This window comes from Mesoplodon mirus (assembly GCF_964341445.2).
Source record: "Mesoplodon mirus genome assembly, chromosome: 7".
In the NCBI taxonomy this organism is placed as follows: domain Eukaryota; kingdom Metazoa; phylum Chordata; class Mammalia; order Artiodactyla; family Ziphiidae; genus Mesoplodon; species Mesoplodon mirus.
Window position 1 is genome coordinate 122542951 of NC_138983.1, and position 25441 is coordinate 122568391.

General features: G+C 39.4%; 2 protein-coding genes across 2 annotated transcripts in view; both read right to left on the reverse strand.

Annotated features, from left to right (window-relative positions):
* The window catches only part of TMPRSS5 (transmembrane serine protease 5), a 36755-nt gene extending 22990 nt beyond the window's left edge, over positions 1 to 13765 (reverse strand). The window contains exons 1-2 of the mRNA XM_082628494.1: positions 13698 to 13765; positions 1334 to 1506 (exon numbers count right to left, since the gene is read on the reverse strand). Coding sequence (XP_082484620.1) covers positions 1334 to 1506; positions 13698 to 13728 — 204 coding nt within the window. The 5' untranslated portion in view covers positions 13729 to 13765. The remainder of the gene's footprint in view (positions 1 to 1333; positions 1507 to 13697) is intronic.
* Positions 13766 to 16946: 3181 nt separating this feature from the next.
* ZW10 (zw10 kinetochore protein) overlaps positions 16947 to 25441 on the reverse strand; it is a 33879-nt gene continuing 25384 nt past the window's right edge. The window contains exons 11-16 of the mRNA XM_082628717.1: positions 25315 to 25386; positions 23073 to 23242; positions 22105 to 22235; positions 21212 to 21343; positions 20212 to 20414; positions 16947 to 17542 (exon numbers count right to left, since the gene is read on the reverse strand). Coding sequence (XP_082484843.1) covers positions 17422 to 17542; positions 20212 to 20414; positions 21212 to 21343; positions 22105 to 22235; positions 23073 to 23242; positions 25315 to 25386 — 829 coding nt within the window. The 3' untranslated portion in view covers positions 16947 to 17421. The remainder of the gene's footprint in view (positions 17543 to 20211; positions 20415 to 21211; positions 21344 to 22104; positions 22236 to 23072; positions 23243 to 25314; positions 25387 to 25441) is intronic.

Consider the following 25441-nt stretch of genomic DNA (forward strand, 5'->3'; position numbering starts at 1 on the left):
TGGGATCCTGCATTCCTAGGAGGAAAGAGAAACAAAGCCACCCTTGTTCAAATCTTCAGACAAAAAAAAAATTACCCAACCCATATTCTAGGAAATGATTTCTAATCTACAAAGAACCATCCATTGTTTCTGAATGATTTCTCAAGCTCAGAAATAACATATCAAGTTTGTAATTTACATACTTTAAATAAAAGTGACCCCCCAAATTGCTCATTTTGTTTAGCAAAGACTTATTTTTCACTTTGTTTAAAAGCCATTTTTTAAAAAAAAAAGCCATTTACTTTGGGAGCTGTTCAAATTTATATCTGAAGACCTAAACTTATGAAATGCTCAGCTGAATATGGACTGTGAGAAGAATTCCCCACATGGTGAGTCAGTGCTGTCACTACTGGACACAAAGGGCATTTTTCATCTGCTTGAATTAAGACACAAAGGGGTAGCAAAAAATATCAATTATGTGGTTGATTAAAAGTACTTTCCTAAACATCTGCTCCAGGTCAGCAATAACTAACACTTTAAATCAATGTTTAATGACTGACATGACTGTAAAATCTCGTGCAGAGAAAATAAGTCACTCTCTCCATGTGCAACTTTCTTTGATACCCACTTTGTCACCCACTGGTCTTTTCTTTCTTCTCCAAGACTGCCTTTCACCAATTATCTAAAGTCCATCAATGGCTGACTGCATGCAGTGACTGCATGGGGTGAGCCACTGAGCAAAATTCTCTGCTCTCTTGGAATTCACAGTCCAACGCAGACACGCACATGCAGAACATAGTCAACAAAATGGCCCCAGTAATATGTCATACTGTACATCTGCAAAATCAGATTTTTCTTTGTTTTTACATCATCTTGTGTGGAGACAGCTCCTTTGAAGTTTATTTTGTTTACATGACCCCCCTGGGAGGTAAGCTAAGCAGGGACTTCTATCTCCATTTTTTTGTTGTTATATTTTTATTGGAGTATAGTTGCTTTACAACGTTGTGTTAGTTTCTACTATACAGAAAAGTGAATCAGCTATCTGTATACACATATCCCCCCTTCTTTGGATTTACTTCCCATTGAGGTCACCGTAGAGCATCGAGTAGAGTTCCCTGCACTATACAGTATGTTCTCATTAGTTATCTATTTTATACATAGTGTCAATAGTGTATATATGTCAATCCCAATCTCCCAATTCATCTCCCCCCACTTTCCCCCTTGGTATCCATATCTTTGTTCTCTATGTCTGTGTCTCTATTTCTGCTTTGCAAATAAGACCATCTATACCATTTTTCTAGATTCCCCATATATGCGTTAATATATGATACTTGTTTTTCTTTTTCTGACTTACTTCACTCTGTGTGACAGTCTCTAGGTCCATCCACGTCTCTAAAAATGACCCAATTTCATTCCTTTTTATGGCTGAGTAATATTCCATTATATACATGTGACACATCTTCTTTAGACATTCATCTGTCGATGGACACTTAGGTTGCTTCCATGTCCCGGCTATTGTAAATAGTGCTGCAATGAACATTGTGGTACATGACTCTTTTTGAATTATGATTTTCTCAGGGTATATGCCCAGTAGTGGGATTGCTGGGTCATATGGTAATTCTATTTTTAGTTTTTTAAGGAACCTCCATACTGTTCTCCATAGTATCGGCATCAATTTACATTGCCTTTTCTCCATACCCTCTCCAGCATTTATTGTTTGTAGATTTTTTTGATGATAGCCATTCTGACCACTCCAAGGTGACGCTGGTGGGTCAAGTGACGGGGGCAACAGGTAAGTCCGAATCTTATGACTTTAGATCCAGAGCTCTCTCCCCCCTTTCCAGGGCTGCCTCCCACAGACCTGGGAAGACTACAGAGAGACTGACAACATCAGTGCCCTTGGAGTAAGAGGCAGGTCTAGGGCTGGGGTTTAGGTGGGGGAGACAGGAAGAGGCTTGAAGAAGTTGGCCAGCTTGGACAGGCAGGGTGGAAGCAGCTGACAAATCCAGTTGAAGGGGATTTTCAGAAACCTTTTAAATTATGGGAGAGAATGGACTTGATATGTGGCAAGATGAGGAAAGAGGCAGATGAAAATGCAGGGCCTTGACTTTGACTGTGGTTCCCATATACTTTTAAAAGATACATCCAGGGTAGGAAATTCCAAATGCCAGTTCATCTTCCCTCTCTTTTCCTGCCAGAACAGGAGCAAAGTTCTTAGGGCTTGGAGCTGCATCAGGGATGCCTGGGATCAGCAACGAGCTCTGCCAGTCTCATCTCTGATCTCTGCCAGTTCATGAGCCAGAGTTACAAAGCAGCTGTCCCACTAACTTGGCTAATTAAATTAGAGCCTGCTGAATGCTTTGTTGACCTCAAGCTCACTCCAGTGAGCAGGCCCACTTGGAAGGTGACAATGTTCATGGCTGTTGGTTAACAGATTAAATAGAATGGTCACAGACAATAAACAGTGATAGGAAAAGTCCCCTCCCTGTAAACAAAGCATCTAAAGTGCAGCAGCTAGAGTGTGACCTGTAGGTGATTTATCTGATATTATGGGTTGAATCGTACCCACCCCAAAAAAAAAACTTCATATGTTGAAATCCTAACCCCAGTGCCTCAGACCATGACCTTATTGGAGACAGTGTCTTTATACAGGTAACCAAGTTAAAATGAGGTCATTAGGATGGGCCCTGATCCAATATGACTGGTGTCCATAAAAGGGGGGAAATCTTAGACAGAGGGAAGACAATATGAGAGACATGGAGAGAAGATGGCCAAGGAGAAGACTTGGAACAGATCTTTCCCTCACAGCCCTCAAAAGGTAGCAATTGTGCCAACACCTTGATTTTAGATTTCTTGCCTCCAGAACTATGAGATGATACATTTTTGTTATTTAAGCCACCAAATTTCTGGTGCTTTGTTATAGCAGCCCTCACCAACTAATATACCTGGGGACACATGAGAGCCAGAAAGACCCCTGGGTGAGAAGGAAGTTGCACGAGAACAACGAAAAGAGCATCAGCTCTGGAATCAAACAAACTCGGGTTGGAACCCTGACTTTGTATTCCCCACTGTGTGTCCTTGGGCATGACACTTAACCTCTCTGTGCTTTGATTCCTCATCTGTAAAATCAGGACAGTAGTATCTTTCTCAAAGGAGTGTTCTTAGGATTAAATGTGAAAACGTAGTCCTTGGCCTCTACAGATCCAGGTCACACATGGCCCTTCAGCAACTAGGTGCAGTCACCAGCATAAATTCTGACCAGCTAACAACAAAGATGATAATGGATATGAGTCACTTGTATAAAATAACTACAAAGTGGAAAAGAGCCTGATATTACCACACCCTCAAAGGGATTCTGTGAACATTATGATGAATGCTTCCCTTCTCTGTTCTTTCTGCCCCACTATATTTATCACACACTTGCTCTTTCTCCCTCTCCCTCTGACTGGAGACCAGATTTAAGCTCAGAAGTCCCTCTCCTTCACTTCTCCTGCCAGACTTGGGCCAAAGGAGAGAGTTCATTCAGCAGCCTCCAGGGCCTGCCTCTCACCACTTCACCCTTGAGCTCACTCCTGCAGACAGCCAAATAGATTTTGAGAAAAAGAATACACTTTGATTTGCCTTTTTGGGTGCCTGGTTTTAGGGGAAAAAAAAAGGTTATTACTTAAACCCTTCCACCTCCACACCAGAATAATAATCATCATAACAAAACCAAATGTAAAACCACTTCCAGTAACAATAAGGTCATATATTAGTAAAGCCCTATTTGTCCAGATTTGTTGGGAGATTGGCTGTTTTGGTAAACTGCCCATTCTGTTTAAAAGTTATCCTGGAGAGGGCAGACAGCAGAAACAAGAAGATACAATCCTGCAGCCTGTGGAACAAAAACCACATTCACAGAAAGACAGACAAGATGAAAAGGCAGAGGGCTATGTACCAGATGAAGGAGCAAGATAAAATCCCAGAAAACAACTAAATGAAGTGGAGACAGGCAACCTTCCAGAAAAAGAATTCAGAATAATGAGAGTGAAGATGATCCAGGTCCTCAGAAAAAGAATGGAGGCAAAGATGGAGAAGATGCAAGAAATGTTTAACAAAGACCTAGAAGAATTAACGTACAAACAAACAAAGATGAACAATACAATAACTGAAATGAAATTTACACTAGAAGGAATCAATAGCAGAATAACTGAGGCAGAAGAATGGATAAGTGACCTGGAAGACAGAATGGTGGAATTCATTGCTGCCAAACAGAATAAAGAAAAAAGAATGAAAAGAAATGAAGACAGCCTAAGAGACCTCTGGGACAACATTAAACACAACAACATTTGCATTATAGGGGTCCCAGAAGGAGAAGAGAGAGAGAAAGGACCAGAGAAAATATTTGAAGAGATTATAGTCAGAAATTTCCCTAACATGGGAAAGGAAATAGCCACCCCGGTACAGGAAGCACAGACAGTCCCATACAGGATAAACCCAAGGAGAAACATGCCGAGACTCATAGTAATCAAATTGGCAAAAATTAAAGATAAAGAAAAATTATTAAAAGCAGCAAGGGAAAAACAACAAATAACATACAAGGGAACTCCCATAAGGTTAACAGCTGATTCCTCAACAGAAACTCTACAAGCCAGAAGGGCGTGGCATGATATACTTAAAGTGATGAAAGGGAAGAACCTACAACCAAGATTATTCTACCCGGCAAGGATCTCATTCAGATTCGATGGAGAAATCAAAAGCTTTAGAGACAAGCAAAAGCTAAGAGAATTCAGTGCCACCAAACCAGCTCTACAACAAATACTAAAGGAACTTCTCTAAGTGGGAAACACAAGAGAAGAAAAGGACCTACAAAAACAAACCCAAAACTATTAAGAAAATGGTCTTAGGAACATACATATTGATAATTACCTTAAATGTGAATGATTAAATGCTCCAACCAAAAGACACAGGCTTGCTGAATGGATACAAAAACAAGACCCATATATATGCTGTCTACAAGAGAGCCATTTCAGACCTAGGGACACATTCAGACTGAAAGTGAGGGGATGGAAAAAGATATTCCATGCAAATGGAAATCAAAAGAAAGCTGAAGTAGCAATACTCATATCAGATAAAATAGAATTTAAAATAAAGAATGGGGATCAATCCAAGAAGAAGATATAAAAATTATAAATATATACGCACTCAACATAGGAGCACCTCAGTACATAAGACACCTGCTAACAGCTATAAAAGAGGAAATCGACAGTAACACAATAATAGTGGGGGAATTTAACACCTCACTTACATCAATGGACAGATCATCCAAAATGAAAATAAATAAGGAAACAGAAGCTTTAAATGATACAATAGACCAGATAGATTTAATTCATATTTATAGGACATTCTATCCAAAAACAGCAGATTACACTTTCTTCTCAAGTGCACACAGAACATTCTCCAGGATATATCACATCTTGGGTCACAAATCAAGCCTCAGCAAAGTTAAGAAAATTGAAATCATATCAAGCATCTTTTCTGACCACAACGCTATGAGATTAGAAATCAATTACAGGGAAAAATAACGTAAAAAACACAAACACATGGAGGCTAAACAATACGTTACTAAATAACCAAGAGATCACTGAAGAAATCAAAGAGGAAATAAAAAAATACCTAGAGATAAATGACAATGAAAACACGACGATCCAAAACCTATGGGATGCAGCAAAAGCAGTTCTAAGAGGATGTTTATAGCTGTACAAGCCTACCTCAAGAAACAAGAAGCATCTCAAATAAACAATCTAACTTTATACCTAAAGGAACTAGAGAAAGAAGAACAAACAAAACCCAAAGTTAGCAGAAGGAAAGAAATCATAAAGATCAGAGCAGAAATAAATGAAATAGAAACAAAGAAAACAATAGCAAAGATCAATAAAACTAAAAGCTGGTTCTTTCAGAAGATAAATAAAATTGATAAACCATTAGCCAGACTCATCAGGAAAAAGAGAGAGAGGACTCAAATCAATAAAATTAGAAATGAAAAAGGAGAAGTTACAGGGGACACTGCAGATATACAAAGCATCCTAAGAGTCTACTACAAGCAGCTCTATGCCACTAAAATGGACAACCTGGAAGAAATGGACAAATTCTTAGAAATGTATAACCTTCTAAGACTGAACCAGGAAGAAACAGAAAATATGAACAGACCAATCACAAGTAATGAAATTGATACTGTGATTAAAAATCTTCCAACAAACAAAAGTCCAGGACCAGATGGCTTCACAGGTGAATTCTATCAAACATTTAGAGAAGAGCTAACACCCATCCTTCTCAAACTCTTCCAAAAAATTGCAGAGGAAGGAACACTCCCAAACTCATTTATGAGGCCACCATCACCTGATACCAAAACCAGACAAAGATACTACAAAAAAAGAAAATTACAGACCAATATCACTGATGAATATAGATGCAAAAATCCTCAACAAAATACTACCAAACAGAATCCAACAACACATTAAAAGAATCATATACCATGATCAAGTGGGATTTATCCCAGGGACACAAGGATTCTTCAATATATACAAATCAATCAGTGTGATACACCATATTAACAAATTGAAGAATAAAAACCATATGATCATCTCAATTCATGCAGAAAAAGCTTTTGAAAAAATTCAACACCCATTTATGGTAAAAACTCTCCAGAAAGTGGGCATAGAGGGAACCTACCTCAACATAATAAAGGCCATAAATGACAAACCCACAGCAAACATCATTCTCAATGGTGAAAAAGTGAAAGCAGTTCCTCTAATATCAGGAAGAAGACAAGGATGTCCACTTTCGCCACTATTATTCAACATAGTTTTGGAAGTTTTAGCCACAGCAATCAGAGAAGAAAAAGAAATAAAAGGAATACAAATTGGAAAAGAAGAAGTAAAACTTTCTCTGTTTGCAGATGACATGATACTATATATAGAGAATCCTAAAGATGCCACCAGAAAAATATTAGAGCTAATCAATGAATCTGGTAAAGTTGTAGGATACAAAATTAATGCACAGAAATCTCTTGCATTCCTATACACTAATGATGAAAAATCTGAAAGAGAAATTAAGGAAACACTCCAATTTACCATTGCAACAAAATGAATAAAACACCTAGGAATAAACCTACCTAAGGAGACAAAAGACCTGTATGCAGAAAACTATGACACTGATGAAAGAAATTAAAGATGATACCAACAGATGGAGAGATATACCATGTTCTTGGATTGGAAGAATCAATATTGTGAAAATGACTATACTACCCAAAGCAATCTACAGATTCAATGCAATCCCTATCAAATTACCAATGGCATCTTTTATGGAACTAGAACAAAAAATCTTAAAATTTGTATGGAGCCACAAAAGACCCCGAATGGCCAAAGCAGTCTTGAGGGGAAAAAATGGAGCTGGAGGAATCAGACTCCCTGACTTCAGACTATACTACAAAGCTACAGTAATCAAGACAATATGGTACTGGCACAAAAACAGAAACATAGATCAATGGAACAAGAGAGAAAGCCCAGAGATAAACCCACACACCTATGGTCAACTAATCTATGACAAAGGAGGCAAGGATATACAATGGAGAAAAGACAGTCTCTTCAATAAGTGGTGCTGGGAAAAATGGACAGCTACATATAAAAGAATGAAATTAGAACACTCCCTAACACCATACACAAAAATAAACTCAAAATGGATTAGAGACCTAAATGTAAGACCAGACACTATAAAACTCTTAGAGGAAAACATAGGAAGAACACTCTTTGACATAATCACAGCAAGATCTTTTTTGATCCACCTCCTAGAGTAATGGAAATAAAAACAAAAATAAACAAATGGGACCTAATGAAACTTGAAAGCTTTTGCACAGCAAAGGAAACCATAAACAAGACCAAAAGACAACCCTCAGAATGGGAGAAAATATCTGCAAACGAATCAACGGACAAAGATTAATCTCCAAAATATATAAACAACTCATGCAGCTCAATATTAATAAAAACAAACAACCTAATCAAAAAATGGGCAGGAGACCTCAATAGACGTTTCTCCAAAGAAGACATACAGATGACCAAGAAGCACATGAAAAGCTGGTCAACATCACTAATTATTAGAGAAATAAAAATCAAAACTCCAATGAGGGGGTTTCCCTGGTGACGCAGTGGTTGAGAGTCTGCCTGCCGATGCAGGGGACACGGGTTTGTGCCCCTGTCCAGGAAGATCCCACATGCCGCAGAGTGGCTGGGGCCATGAGCCATGGACGCTGAGCCTGTGCATCCGGAGCCTGTGCTCCGCAACGGGAGAGCCCACAACAGTGAGAGGCCCGCGTACCGCGAAAAAAAAAAAAAAAAAAACTACAATGAGGTATCAGCTCACACCAGTTAGAATGGGCATCATCAGAAAATATACAAACAACAAATGCTGGAGAGTGTGTGGAGAAAAGGGAACCCTCTTGCACTGCTGGTGGGAATGTGAATTGGTACAGCCACTATGGAGAACAGTATGGAGGTTCCTTAAAAAACTACAAATAGAACTACCATATGATCCAGCAGTCCCACTACTGGGCATATACCCAGAGAAAATAATAATTCAAAAAGACACATGCACCTCAATGTTCACTGCAGCACTATTTGCAATAGCCAGGTCATGGAAGCAACCTAAATGCCCATCGAGAGATGAATGGATTAAGAAGATGTGGTACATATATACAGTGGAATATTACCCAGCCATAAAAAGGAACGAAATTGGGTCATTTGTTGAGACGTGGATGGATCTAGAGTCTGTCATACAGAGTGAAGTAAGTCAGAAAGAGAAAAACAAATATCGTATATTAACGCATATATGTGGAACATAGAAAAATGGTACAAATTAACCGGTTTGCAGGGCAGAAATAGAGACACAGATGTAGAGGACAAACGTGTGGACACCAAGCGGGGAGAGCGGCGGGGGGTGGGTGGTGGTGGTGTGATGAACTGGGCGATTGGGATTGACATGTATACACTGATGTGTATAAAATTGATGACTAATAAGAACCTGCTGTATAAAAAAATAAATTAAATTTAATAAAAAAAATTTTTTTAATTAAAAACATTAAAAAATAAAAGTTATCCTGTCAAAGCTGAAGACCAACCTCCAGAGAATTAGAATCTAAATCAAATATGCTAAATTCCAAGTGCACTGGGATGGTTGGCTCTTTCCTGTTTCAGAAGCCTTGCAGAATTTGGCAGTGTTTCAGGGACACTGTCAGGCCTTCAGTTAGTGCTGAAGAGTCCTGATAACAAGAACTGTACCTCCCGGTGGTATAAATTCTAAACAAACAGGCTTTTATACATATACAAAAATACAAATATCCACACACAGCCAAGGGAAGAAGCTCTCCTGGGACCAAAATCAAACATTTCCAATGTTAGAGATCTCATGGGGTCCTTACAAGGACACTCCAGCTCACGCCACAAAGATGCCCCACTTCTCTCTTCACTTGGGCCACATTGTCACACATTGTGTGGGGTTGAATTCAAATCAATCCATAATTATTTATTAAGTTTACTCTGTCCAAGAAGAGCATTCGACACCATTCCTACCCTCAAAAAGCTGCAATTTTGTTAGAGAACCACCTACATAATTAAACTCTAAATTGAGTGCACTGAGCTTGAAGTGCTAAACACTAGAGTTAACATGTTAACACAAATCATTCACCTATGCCAGGCCCTATGCTTGCTATGTGTTTTACATAAATTATCTCATTAAATCTTCACAGCAACCCCATGAAGTCAGTCATCTTATTAACCCCATTTTACAAGTGAAAATTCTGAGTCTGAGAGAGAATAAATACCTCGTCCAAGGTCACAGAACTAAGTAAATGTAGACCTGGATATGAAACCCAGGTCTGTGTGACTCCACAGCCCTCGCTGGCACTTCATCCCCCAACCCTGCCTCCTCTGCCCTTCCTCTTATCCAAGTCTCGGTAGACCAGCTGGCTGCCACAAAGATCCTCCAAATGATCAGAGTTCTTTCTTCCCTTCCCTTTTCATCCCCACATACTCACCCATAGCTCCTACTACTCTTTTCCCAGAAAAGCAAAAGAAAAAAACAGAGAACCAATATTAGGGGCTTCTCAGGAGCCCCTTTCTTATACTCTGAAGCAAACTCCAAGGGGAAATATACTTCAGTGCAAATCAAAAAAGGTTTTTACTGTTTTTGCTTCATGGAAGAATAACATTACTTTCTTAATGATACCGTGACTTTATAAAAAAGTTAGTTGTCATATAGGTCTGCTTCTCCTCTAAATGAGCCACTCTTTGCTTCTTACTGATTTGCTGGCAGAAATTAGCAAAAAACAAAACCAGAAAGATTTTATTGAGTTCTCAGGGAATCCCAAGTTCAATTCTCATAGGTTAATAAAGTGAATGCTAAACAACCAGGCACTTGGAGTAAAGAGAAACAGAAAATTAGAAATAATACTCCACGTGCATGTACTATGGCACCACCCAGCCAGATGGAAGAGGTGGCTGATATATTTTTTTAATGAATAAGAAGTTGACACAGGGATATAGGGGATTTCAGCTTTCCATAAGTCTACTAGAGGCCCCACTCTGCTAAAAACCAGAAAGTCCAATGAGTTTTTTAATTGCCTTGCTAATAATCACTTCTCAGAAAGCCAAAGAGGCAAAGAGGGGAACTTTTAATCCAAAACATCAGTTAGAGAATGACTGCAAATTTCACAACAGGCAAGGAAGAAATGATTTGGCCTAGGCACAGGCCCTGACTTTAGGAAAGCATATTTCAAAGAGCACCAAAAAATGCCAGAAATAATCTCATGGCCACAGACTCTAAAAGAAAGACATTATATAGCACTTATATGTGGAATCTAAAAATATAATACAAATCAACTTATTTACAAAACAGAAACAAACTCACAGACATAGAAAACAAACATACGGTTACCAAAGAGGAAAAGGGAAGGGGAGGGATTAAATTAGGAGTATGGGATTAATAGATACACACCACTATATGTAAAACAGATAAACAACAGGAATTTACTGTATAGCACAGGGAACTAGATTAAATATCTTATAATAACCCATAATGGAAAAGAATCTGAAGCTATACACCTGAAATAAACACAATATTGTATATCAACTATAGCTTAATAAATAAAATAAAAATAAAAAGACATCATACTATGAATGAAAGAGGAGGGGGGTATTTCAAAACTGAAAATCTGACTGTATAATAAATATGACAACACAATTTAAAAAACAGGAGTGTGGCTGTAAATGAAAACAAATGATGGGTTCAACAAAAACAGGCCCTTCATAAGCAAAAATATAAGAATGGCCTGGACGTGAAAAAATAGTGTCAGGAAGATCAAAGCCCAGAATATGCTGAAGTTTATGAAAAACATTATCTCAAGGAATTTGGGGGCACAGGGAAAGAGGATGGTCAGTGAAAGAAAAGGAACAAAAAGGATTTGGCTATACTCGAAGTTGATAATGTGATGTTAAAAAAAATGACACAAAGAGAACTGAACAACTCAAACACTATTTTGCTTCCCTGTTCCTATCAAGGAGAACTATCTTCCACCTGGAAAGGCTGGAACAAACATATTTGAGAGGAAAATGAAAGCTAAGATAGGTGAAAAGATAGAAAAAGAAAACCTGGATTTTAAATGAGTTCACAGTTCTACACTCAGGGGAATTATATCTCATGGGACTTAGAAACTTCAGATGTAATCACAAATCCAAGTTACATAGTCCTTGAGATGAGCAAGTGTCCCAGTTTTCAAAAAGGGGGCAAAAGACCTACTGCTACTTCAGACCATGCGATTAAAGTTAATATTACAAAAAAAAAGATTACTAAATAGAGGGTGAACAAGAAGTCCTAATTTTTTAGTTTTGAATAATAATAATGTAGATATGGATATGGCAAACAAACTAGAGTATGCATTTAGGAACAAAACAGTACGGAAATTAAGTGAAATTTATAACAACGTTAACCTGACATAATGCTATGCATAATTTTTATCATGCTGCATGGTAATCAAGCATAAATGGAGCCCTTCATGCACATGAAATAATTAATATTCTTTTGAGACAGCATTTCTAAAGTCAGAGAGTGGGGATGGGAGACAGAAGCCAGCCAGCAGCTGCTCCACTCCCGACGCCACTCCACCCAGACACCCCTTAGGGAAGGGGGTTGCTTTGCCTTAAACCAAAGGCAGTCCCAGACTCCAGCCAACACCCAATAGCTGGAGCTGGGTCGTCATGTCTACTGGGATTCTCTGTGAGAGGAACCCAGGAGAATCTGATTCTAAGGGGGCAGGAGATATCCTCTCTGATGAAATAATCAGTAAGAGGAATCTTTTCCTGGGCAACTTTTTTTTTTTTTTTTAAAGAAGATGTTGGGCGTAGGAGTTTAGTAATTTATTTATTTATTTTTGCTGTGTTGGGTCTTCATTTCTGTGCGAGGGCTTTCTCTAGTTGCGGTGAGTGGGGGCCACTCTTCATCGCGGTGCACGAGCGTCTCACTATCGTGGCCTCTCTTGTTGCGGCTCCAGACGCGCAGGCTCAGTAGTTGTGGCTCACGGGCCTAGTTGCTCCGCGGCATGTGGGATCCCCCCAGACCAGGGCCCGAACCCGTGTCCCCTGCATTGGCAGGCAGATTCTCAACCACTGTGCCACCAGGGAAGTCCCCTGGGCAACTTTTGAACACCCAGAAACCATGGGATTGGGTTAGCTGGAGCAAGTGGCTGAGCAGAGGGAAGGAGGATGCAAAGGGGAAGTGGTAGTGAGTCAGCTGTCAACTGCATTTAAGATGTTTGTTATTTAATACCCAGAGTTCAGGGGATGGGAGTGGAGTGGATACAGGCTGAGCCTGAGTGGGGAACTGAGGTTGGGGAAAAAGGGAAAGAGGCGGGCAGCTAGAGGACAACTCCTGCCGGCAGAGGAGAGGGGGGATGACAGGGGCTGAAAGAGAGATGGAAAAAGAGAAAGCTTCGCAAGAAACAACATTCACTTTTCACAGGAATGAGCCCTGGGTTTAAAATGATATGCTGTCTGGGGGCTTCCCTGGTGGCGCAGTGGTTGAGAGTCCGCCTGCCGAGGCAGGGGACACGGGTTCGTGCCCCGGTCCGGGAAGATCCCACATGCCGTGGAGCGGCTGGGCCCGTGAGCCATGGCCGCTGAGCCTGCGCATCCGGAGTCTGTGCTCTGCAACGGGAGAGGCCACAGCAGTGAGAGGCCCGCATACCGCTAAAAAAAAAAAAAAAAAAAAAAAATGATATGCTGTCTGGCATTTGCTTCAACAATTCAGTGTGTGTTTGCAGGAGCAATGGGGCGTGGGTGAGCGGGGGGCACAGGTGAAACAAGATTGGCTGTATGACCACAATTGCTGAAGATGGGTGGTGGGTACCTAGGGGTTCACCATGCTATTTTCTCTTCTTTTATACATTTCCTTTTTTTTTTTCCTAAGCTACTAGTTTCCCATCTGACTCAGAGTAAAAATAAACCAAAATCCTTCTAATGGCTGACACAATCTTGCCCCCTCCTCTCCTGTTATATCTCTCACCACCTTTCCTCCTCCTCTCTCCCTCATTCTCTGCTATTCCTTCACCAGACACGCTCCTCCCACCTTAGGGCTTTGCAAGGGCTGGTCTCTCTGCTCAGAGTTGTCTGCACCCAGACATCTACATGGCTTACCCACTGTCTCGGCGAGGTGTCCTCTGACCATCCCATTCAGAGTGTCAGCTCACTCCCCTTTCCTCCAGCCCTGGAATTCCAGAGGAGTTCAGATTTATCACCCTATGTTTATTTTTTCCATACACTTAAAATCTTCAGACATACTATCTAATTTACTTGCTTCATGTTTATTATCTGTCTTTAGCACCAGAATTTAAATCACCAGAGAAAAATAATTTTTGTGGGTTTTTTTTTGGGGGGGGCGGGGTTTGTTGAGTGACTGGAACAATGCCTGGCACCCAATAAATGTAAGTAGAATAAACGTAGGAGTTTTAGAACCCCTTACAAAGCTGAGACAAGGGAGGGAGTAGGTGTCTTCGGCCCTGGTACTGGTGCCTTCTTCAACAGCAGGAGTAGCTAAGACCCATCCACTCCCACCTCGCTCTCTAGCACTATGCAAGAAATCTGGGGCACCCGATTCCTGAGGAGTGCAGAACTTATACATAGCTCATCAGAATCATTGCCCTCCTCCCCAAACTTGAGGCAGAGATTTCATAACATGGTTTTGAGACATCTAAGGCTAGCTCCAGTTATGTCACGTGACCTCACAAACTTCTCAACCAAACTCCTCATGACAAGGAGAGGAATTTCTGTCTAAACCGTATAATTGAAAAACTTCTCAAAATTGGGGCTTTGTAACTTTCAGGAAACTTTAGGCTTTAGCTACATGCCTATTTTTAGGAGGAAGTTATCACAAAACCAATGTTCAAAATCAGTTCCATGATTAGGAAGAACGTGGGCCTCAAAACCCAATTTAAAAAGGCTACTTTGTGCCAAGACTTTTTATATGTGAGGCAATTTCCAAAAGCCTGATTCCTTCCTGAACTTACAGCTACCTCCTTCACTAAGAAGTCACTCCTATACATGCCTTCATTTCTCCGTGGCACAAACCAGCTGTGGAGCTTGGGCATACCACTCCTTTGGGCCAGTTTTCTTATAACAAAAACGCCCCCAGAGGATGTGTGTGTACCTCTCAGAACTGTCAGAAGATAGACATAATCTTCGGAAATCAAATAAACAATAGAATGAAACCCCACAAAAGGCTGGGAGTCATTGCCTTAAGTGATAGCATAAGTATTTGCAGGCATGGGAAGAGGATTATCCATATCCTTTTTAACAATATTAATCAAAAAAAAATACTGTTTGATCTATTCACAAGTGATTGTTCAGTGATATGTCACAGTTTATAATATAGATGCATGCAGAGTCTGGATGACCCTCCCGGGCTGATCAAGGCCAGAATGTAAGCCCAGGGTAAAATGGACAGGCTCCCTGCTTCCATTTCCACAGACTAGGCCTAGATGCCTTGTGCTGCTCCCAGGCCTGAGGAAAGATGCCATCTGGAGGATCCCCATTTCAGAGAGAAATCCAATGCAAAACTGACCATGAATGGGTCACCAACAATTCACGACCCACAATGTAACAGCAGCCACTATCAAGTCACCTAAGGGATTTAGGTTCTTTTTAACAAAAACTTTCCTTTTTACTAATATCTTGGGGACCCTTTCTGGAAATTCATTTCCCAGTCATTTGTATAGTTCTGGGTGTAATTTGGGAAGAGGTTTCTTCCCGTTAGCCTACAGATCCACTGAATGAGTCAAGCCTCGTAAATTTCCCTTACTCACATAATCCGCACGCTCTTTCTAGAGGAAGAAGGTTCCCCTCCCATTCCATCTCAGGTTCCCTATCTGAACAGGTACCTTCAAGGTTCCCGTAAGAGCTGCCAGACCCAACTCCCATGTTGCTAAGTCAGATGGCTCATCCCTAACCAGAATGAATATCCACTTAACCACCAGCTGTCAACTGCCTTGGCCAGGGAAGAGGATGGAGTCGGCCCACTCTGTGTGCCATGACATACAAACTATTCATTAGAGGAAGGAGCCCCGAGGGATGGAGTCTACAGAGCCTCAGAAGAACTATGATGCAGTTTTCTGTGCTAATGGGGGAAGGGAAGGAGAGAGGAGTGTGCTTTTCAGTTACAAGAGATCCCACCCCCCAACTGCTCTACCTGTCAAGCGACAGGAATAGCTTCTATGAACAAAAGAAATCTGCTATGTGTATAACAGTCCTGCAATGCATTTATTTCAGCTCTGTTCTTAGTTCCCCATCCTCTCAATTGCTGAAAAAAGAATGCTACCTGAAACGGTGTGGATTTTCAAAAACAGGTATTTTCTTCACCTGTGAAAATGGTCCCTTCCCCCTCTCAAGAAAGACAACTACTTTGTTCTCAAAAAACTAAAGTTGGTTCAGGCAAGTCTTCTTTCTGTGCATTCTCATAGTAGGATATGCTGAGTACAGACAGATAGGTTGTCACTAACCACAGCTGAGTTCTCTTATAAAAAGAAACCAATCTCCTTTCTAATTCATTCTTCTATGACCCCTAAATAGGTAAAAGAAAAACTAAGCAACCAGAATGTAGGGGCTGAGCTCAAACTAAGAACAAGAAGGTGAAGGACGAATGTGTGCCAGGGATCAGGGGTTGAAGCCTAAGGAAGCAGGCCCACTGAACTGAAAACATCCTCCAGACAGCATCTCCTCCAAGGCACACAAAGATCGCACTCTTTACCCTCTTTTCACACGCGGAATTCCACATTTCAGGGTGAAGAGAGACAATCCAGAGCCCTACCGAGAATAATTTTAATAGAATATAAACCTCCAATGGCTGCAAAGAGTTAAAAACACAGAAAGTTGAGCTGAAGGATTACCCACATCCACCAAATAAAAGATTAGGCTACCAAACCCAAAGTTATCATCTCATGGCACATACATACCAAAGGAACACTGCAATTTAAAACCTTTGCCATTTGATAAGGTACAGAAACATTAGAATTTGAGAAGACAAAAAAAAAAAAAAATCCAACCAATAAAATAGAATTTAGTCTGGGAATTCCCTGGCAGTCCAGTGGTTAGGACTCCTTGCTTTCACTGCTGAGGGCCCAGGTTCAATCCCTGGTAGGAGAACTAAGATCCTGAAAGCCACGTGGCTCAGCCAGAAAAAATATATAATTTAGTTGAAATAGCAAAAAGTGCCAAAAATTTATACTGAAAGAAATGTTAAATTATCAGATAGTGTCATGAAGGAAGACGGTAAGTCATTGAGTCCTCTGTGAGGATCATAAATGTCGATAAAAAGAACGGCACAAAAGATAGGAAAACCTGATGGTCTCTTTTGTCAAAGTTCCCATGTTACTAAAGACACTCACCCTTAACTCTGAAAAGCATTATTTATTGGAAAGAAATACTGAAGGAAGTCTTCTTAATTCCTGCATTTATGGTTCCCTTGCCCTCCAAAATATATCTCCCATCTCTCACAAATTCTTTATTCTGACTCTTGGAATGACCTGGATTCCTTGATCCAAGGCCAGGGCTTATATTTTCAATGGATACAGTTCCCAGAGGGCCCTGGAAGCAACATGAAACAACGTCACCCTATAGTTTCTTATCAAGGGAGGGTGGCTAAAAAGTCAACAAATTGAGGTGCTTCATCTGACATCTTATCCTAACATCCAGTTCTTCAACAAAGCCTCATACAGGCCAGGAAGTAAGGCGTTCTTAGGTGAAATCAAACTTCCATGATATATCAGTTCACCAAAACCAACGGGTGATTCCAAGGAGTCTTTAAAGACTAATTACGCCAAGAAAGGAATCCACCTGCTCAAGACACGGCTTTCTCAGGAAGATGGAGCTATTTAATCTTGGCAAGGGCAGCTGCTCTTCTTTCTGTGTTCTGGAACAAGGCACGAATTAAAGCTTTTACTTCACTGGAAGAGAACGCAGCTGCCAAGGGCCCTTTTCCATCTGCCCACCTGCAAAATGAAAAACACAATTTTTATTTCCTATTAAGTATAAGCCAGATTTTTAAATTGTGTATTTGATCCCAAAAGTGTATTTGTTTAAAATGGAAATAAAACAAATTCTGGCATTCTTCCCCTTCTTTACGAATCTACCAGTCAGTATCTTTGACATCTTCTGCTTCTTGGCTGCATTTTGGTAACAGCATAGACAGACGAGAGACCAAGTTAGGAAGATAAAACTGTTCCCCCTCATTCTATACTCACTAAGCCCGTTATGACCACATCCTCACATGGTTATATAGAGTAACGGGATCTGTAACTACTTTAAAAAGTGAACCACAGGCAACACATTTTAACTGACAAAGGATAGGTATAAAAAATACGTATGAAATCACAAACAACCCTGTAGAATAAAGGGTAAAAAATATGAATAGCTCAGAGATACAGAGAACAAACCAGTGGTTACCAGTGGGGAGACGGAAGCAGGGAGGGGGAATTTAGAAGTAGGGGACTAAGAGGTACAAACTATGGTGTATAAAATAAGCCTCAAGGCTATATTGTACAACACAGGAAATATAGCCAATAATAACTAAAAGAGAGTATAACCTTTAAAAATTGTGAATCACTATATTTTATACCTGTAACTTAATAATATTGTGCATCAACTATACTTCAAAAAGAAAAACACAGAGTCCCAATATAAAAAAAATATATAAACAGGCATTTTACAATAGAAGAAAAATGATCACTAAAAAGATGCTCAATGTCATTAGAATTTAGGGAAATATAAAGTAAAATGACAATGAGCTACCATTTCATAGCAACTAGACTAGCAAAAATTTTAAAGTCTGATAATACCAAATACTGGTGAAAATGTGAAGCAACAGGATAAACCATGAAATATGCATCTATAAAATAAATAAGTCACGGGCAGGGATGTAACATACACATGAGGAATATAGTCAATAATATTGTAACAACTTTGGTGATGGATGGTAACTGATCTTACTGCTGTGATCTTTTCATAATGTATAAAAATATCAAATCACTATGTTGTACACCTGAAACTAATATAATATTGTATGTTAATTATAACTCAGTTTTTTTAAAAAACTATGAAATGTTTATATAATGGAATATGATACAGCAGTGAAAATGAACTGCAGCTACAGATACCTTCACGAAAGAATTTTCTGAACAAAAGAAGCAAGTTATAGAAGACTCCATTTAGGGATATGTGCAAATGTGGTAAAACTATAAAGAAAAGCAAGGAGGTAAATAACACAAAATTCAAGATAGTGGTTACCCCTCTGGTGAGGACGATTTGGAAAAGTGTACAGAAGGGTCTTCAAAGGTAGTGGTAATATTTTTCTTAAGCTGAGCAATAGGTACATGAACATTTATTTCACTCTTTTTCTTTAAACTGTGAATATATGTTATATATACTGTACTCTTTCATATGTATATTTTATAATTTTTAAATGTTTAAACTACACAACTGGAGATAGTTTCCGTGGTAAAATAATTTTTCTCAATTAGTTATTATCCTTATATTTACTGAAATAAAAAATCTTCTTAGGCAGAAGAAAAGAAGCTGAGATATATCAGTACTGTAATTTTTCTCATAACAAAGAATTAATGATCATTCTTGGGCTGCAAGAGGGCCCTTTAACAGCAGAAAGAAAAATTCTTATCTGCTGCCCTCTGGAGTCTTACCTGAAGACATAACTCACTAAGGACTTGTAAATAACAAATGAATAAATCAAATTTTATACTAAGTGTAGTTAGACGTATTTTGATGTGATTTTTTTTTTCAAGCAAAAAATCTCATTTACCTTGTTTTAGAATGGATAGTATTTGCTGGGAACAACTCAGACACATCTAGGACAACTAGTCTAATGTAATTGGGCATCTATAATAAGCCAAGCCAAAGTAGATAGACAAGTAGCTATAGGGATGGATATGGACCTTAATGCCTATTCAGTGAGTTCCCTATACAAGGTATGCATGCTTGTTAAAAATATACCAAGACAATAATAAAAGCATCCAAGGATGTATAACTAGCCCACATCTATCCTGTTTTTGCACCGTATTAATGACCTTCACACACTCAGTATGATACGACATAGCAGACAATTACAGAGCACAGCAACATTAACTGATGGTACTGAGAGAAAACGTCATCTACTATATTTAAGAAAAGATGAATCCTTTCTACGTGTGTGGTGCTGAATCTCTAAAACTACTTTACTCCCTGTAGAAAAACTGCTGGTCAATCAAACAATGGTTTGATGCTGAATATTCTTACAGATAAAAGTCACTTCTCTGTTAACATATCAAAGCCAATCTTAAAATGCATCCACTGTCGATTAAAATGGGCAAAAATTTCCATCCAGGTGTCAGATGGTTGTACTCCTTGTAAGTGCAAGAAGTACAAGATCATACGTACAGCAGGACAAAACAACATGCTCAAGACCAAAATAATAGAAACAAGAAGTTTTTACGTTATCAAATATGAGAAAATGGTCATGAGATCCACACTATGATAGACCATGCAAAGACCCCACCTACTGCTACTCAATATGAAACTTTCCTGAGTAATATGCACTGCTCTCAATGGCACTAATACTCTTTTATAGCTGTGAAGAGATATATAAATCCTATCGAAGGATTTTACCCACCGATCCCCAATTTCTTGCAGGCTGGCTTGTAACATTATCATCAATTCTTTGAATGGCATCCATTTTGGCACATAGACCGGAACCTCTTCTTGATATTTCTTGTTCTTGTTTTCTTCAGACAAAGGTGCAAATACTTGAGGTCCTTCATCCATCACTGTTTTGCATAAGGAATACAATCTATCACCATCTTCAGTAGAGATGTCCTGATTTTGCACAAAGGGAACACAACAGAACAGAATTGGGCCAGCTTAGTAGTAAGTAAAAAGCAGAGCTTTGGTGTATACTATTCAGGGGGTCAGCCACAGCAAGATGTTTTCCAACCAATTGAGCACACCTTACTAGACACTAGATTTCATCAGTCCTGACAATACTCCTAAAGTTAGAATGACACAAAATATGCTTCAACAGATTGTCAGTAATTTAGTTTGCCTGCATGAAAAAACCCGTTTCTCCAATAGAATGTGGTGCAGTTTGCTGCAAAGCAGGGAGTGTTACCACAAGGGTTTAGCCAATCTATACTTTAGAGGTATCAGCTGGCAGAGTCCAGGCAACTTTCCTGTAGGGTCACACATATAGTCCCAACCTCACCAGTGTGTTGGTAAAGTGGTACCTGCACAAGGCTGCATTTCACTTTACTAAATTAAATTATTTAGTTCACGTACATGTTAAGTATCTATGACTTCACACTTTACATTTTGGGAGCACTGCCCCATTTCCAACTTCCTCATTCATAACTTACACAGATGCTAGATGGAGAAAAAGCATAATCCTACTTTCTTGTATAGGTATGAAAGATAGAGATTAGCAAGTCTCCAGCAAAACAGAATTAAGATAAAAGTGAAAAAAATAACAGTATGATGAGTTAGACATGAAACATGAACAATTTCTTCTACCATCTGTGTTGACTAAAAATGAGACTTCAGCATCACTTCCTTAGGAAAGTGACAATCTGGAACAAGAACTGCATCTCAAGGCTGGTGAGACATCTAATGGCCCTTACCTCTAGGGCAGTGATTCTGCCAATGATCTCAGAAATTGTTGTACTGAGTAAAGTCCCCATAGCCTTGCAATATATGTTCACTGGCAGGACATCCTGCCACACAATTCCAAGTCTCTTTAGTTGGTGCAGTACCTGTCAGAAGAATACAGATATTTACATGGAAGAGAGATTGTTACAACTCACAGTTTTCTAGATTTACATTTATTGTGTGCGTGCTTGTGTGTGTGTGTGTGTGTGTGTGTGTGTGTGTGTGTGTGAGAGAGAGAGAGAGAGAGAGAGAAGAGGTGTTATATAACGGTGAGGTAAAGTAATCAAGAACATGTGCTTCTTGGGCTTCCCTGGTGGCGCAGTGGTTGAGAGTCCGCCTGCCGATGCAGGGGACATGGGTTCGTGCCCCGGTCTGGGAAGATCCTACGTGCCGCGGAGTGGCTGGGCCCGTGAGCCATGGCCGCTGAGCCTGCGCATCCGGAGCCTATGCTCCGCGGCGGGATTGAATATTTCACCCTAGTGATATCTCTGCTAGATGAAAAACTGACTTATTCTGAGGATGGGAAAACTAGTAAAAAGATAAGTCACTTAGGAGAGGCATTTTTCTAAGATGAAAGCTAGTATTTCAAATTTCCCAAACCTAAGTTCATGGGTTAAATACTTGCTATGACAGACTTTTTATTCCCATCACTAGTGGCTTGATGGGAAGATAGCTTCCTGTTGACTTGGTGGGGTAGGGGAAGGCAAAGATCGTAAACAAGACTGTAAAAGGCAGCCACATTTTCCAATGGGAGTTCTGGGGAATGAACTGAGCTACCTGTTACATACTCTTTGCTGCTTAAAAAACAAGGTGGGGAGCATCTAAAGGAAGAGTACAAATTCCACAGGGAACAACAGCCTCCCACCTGTCGGACTGCTTTACTTGCTGCAGAATAATTGTCCTCATCGTCCATGTTTGAAAAGTTTCTAGCACTTGATAATCTTTCCAGAAGTTCTCCTTTCTGTGCCCGCATTTGGGCCAAAAAACACTCTGTCCCTATAATAAGAAAAGAGAATAAAGAATTCTAAAAGTTGTTCAATTACACAATGCAAAACCAGGGTGGAAGAGGAGAGACAAGCATGAACCAAATATCTGATTTTGCCTATTGGAAAACAACTGCTTGTTAGATAACATCATAAGGTTGCCCTAAGGTTACTAGAAACATCACTTCTAATACATTAGCCGGTCCCTCCAAGCCCACCCTCAGGATCGTAAGTCTTTTCCAACAGTTCGTCCAGAGTCAGATAAGAAAAACTGCTTATACAGTAGAAGTAACTGCTTATTTTTCTGATATATCTACACCACCTAAGGGAAAAGTCAGGAATTGAAAAGCTAAGTAAATCATATAGATTCTCTGCTTTTCTTAGGCTATCATTATTGACTTACCCCACATTTCTTTTGATTTTTAATAATCAGAAGTAAAGCTAAAGGAGGTAGAAGAGAAGGGAGCTAGTTTGAGGTTTTGCAAAAGAATAAGTACTGTCATTAGTGAGCTCTTACCAACAACGCTAACAGAATTGTCACACTGCATCTTAGTAAGTGTCATTCTACTGACATAACTCTGATTTGGTGAATTCACTGCACACCAGCAATGCAGTCTGGAACACTAATGTACCATGGAATCACGTCATGCAAAAGTAATGCTTTCAAAAGACTGCATTCACTTAATAAAACTAAATAACTGGGAACACCTACAAATTAAATGCCCTCCCACTTTCCAATACAGCTCAGGACCACCACCTAATTTCTAACTGCTGCATTCATAAATTACAAAGATACTAGTCTGATAAGCTGCATTATCAATATGCTTCCTAAATTTAAAGTATCAGTTACCAAGTCTCCTGAAGCCAGGTACAAGGTCCACAAAAGTAGTAGTGCCATCACACAGAATGGGGGCAAGACGTAATCTGAACTGATGCCCGAGGGTCAGCAAGTGGTGAGCAATATACATACAGTTGTTGAGGTGAATGGCAGCCAACTGGGGCAGTTTTTGAAGGTTCTCCCTAGGTCAGGAGGAAGCGTAGGAAAAGAAAGAAATCTCCTGTTATTGAGGTTGGGGTTGATGAAAAGCTACTCTTTTAATGTGTTTCTAGGTGTTAATCATTGTCTACTGTATAAATGCTGTACATAACAAGGCATAACCTCATCACTCCCACTCCCACTTAGTCACTGAGGTTGTTCTGCCTGCATGGGACCCTATCCTTTAAAACTATCCTAGTGATTAACAAAAAAGAACAAGGGAATCAAGATGTTTACCTGTGTCAACTCTTTATACTAGAAACCTGGCACAGCTGTACATAATAATTCCCTTGAAATCTAACACTGATAAGTCTGTGGAAATACAGGTTTGCTTCCCCTTTCTCCAAATTCCCATTTCATTTGTATAATGAAGCACTCAACTATTTTCTAATTCACTAGTTTTCAAAGCTGGCTACGGATTAGGGTCACCTGAGAAATTTTAACATAGAGACGCTTAGACGTCACCCCAAACAAATTATATCACAACCTCTGAGCGAAGCCAGGGCATTTATATGTTTTTAAATCTTCCCATGTGATTTTAAATTTTCATAAAAGATTGAAAATCACTGCTCTAATTCTTCTGCACATATTAGTCTACCTACCCAGCTTGGGAAGAGATCTTGTCTTATACCTCTGCTACATATCCACTAGCAGTCATTCAACTAATACTTCCTAGTTTGCTGATTCAATGTCAGGCTAGAATATACAAAATTGGAAACTAACAATCTAAGACAGTTGTCCTTACTTTGGGCTACACATCAGAATCATTGTAGGGCTTTAAAAAACAGAGATGTGTTTAATCTTAAACCATACCTATAAATCAAAATCTCTAGGGGTAGGGCCTAAGCAAATATATATTCTTAAAGGTCCATAAAAGAGTCTAAAATACTGCCAAAGCTGCGAACTCTAATCTAGAACGGTGGTTCTCAAAGTGTGGTCCCCTGACAAGCAACATCAGCATCACCTGGAAATTTGTTAAAAATTCTAGGCTTTACCCCAGCCCTACTGATCAGACACCTCAGGCATGGGATCCAGCAATCTGTAGTTTAACAAGGTTTCCTGGTGATTCTGATACACACTGAAGTTTATAAACCACTGGTCTAGCATAAAGTTCCCAGATCATACAATGCGGAAAAAGAGGCAAATCTAACTCCACACCAGTGTGAAAAATGTTTCTAAGCATGAAAACCCCTAAGCCAACTGTCTCTGAATCCCCAAGCACGTGGCTATTAACTGACCCGAAGATGTTTTTTTTTCCTTTACCTAAGTAGAAAGTGAAATAAAAGTTTTAAGCCACAGCAAAGAGAATACAAATAAAAATAATGTTTACAATAAATAAGCTGTCTTTTAGAACAAAAACAATAACTGGCCCTACTTAAAAACATCTCAATTGTTCAAAAATCTGAACTAAAAAATACTATAAACAATAAACCGATTTTTTTCTTTGAAACCAGAGTCCTTGACTAAGGAATAGCTTTGTTGACATATTACTTAAAACATTTGTAAAAGGTATCCAAAACACTTAATTTGGATAACAGAGAGAACTCCTGGAGGCTTAAAGTTATGAGTAACTTCTCAGATTAATATTAAGAGGAACCTTAAAAAACAGGTAAATACAGCTTAAGATTGCTAAGAGCGGCTGATCGACAGTTAAATAGCAATCTCTTGTGGTATTAAGTCTGCAAAGCTAAGAATGCCAAGGGAAAATGTGGGATGTTTACTGGATAGCAGTATGGAGTGATGGATGACCTTTTTGTTTTGTAACCAAATAAAGTGAGACAGTTCTGCAAGTACCTACCATCGGTAAAAGGGTAAAGTCCTTTTGAGTCTTTAAATCTGTGTCACCTACTATACTGCAAGATTATAGTACCCTTATTAATTTATTAATAGATGACCAATGTCCTTTAAACATGTAACGTAAATGTTTACTGCATTTTATTGTGAATTTTAGTAACCAATTATCTTTGGTGGGAATATAAAATTACTGGTTTTAACCTGACTCACAAACATTTTAGACCTACAATATCACACAGAAGTCAGACACAGTGGCACATACTTGTGATACGTTGGCACAACATCATGGAACAAATGGAAGATATTCCTCACTGAGTAGAAAAGTTGAACAGCACTAAAAGGAAAACACAGTTTCAACAGAAATGCAGAAGGATATATTGGCAGTGAGA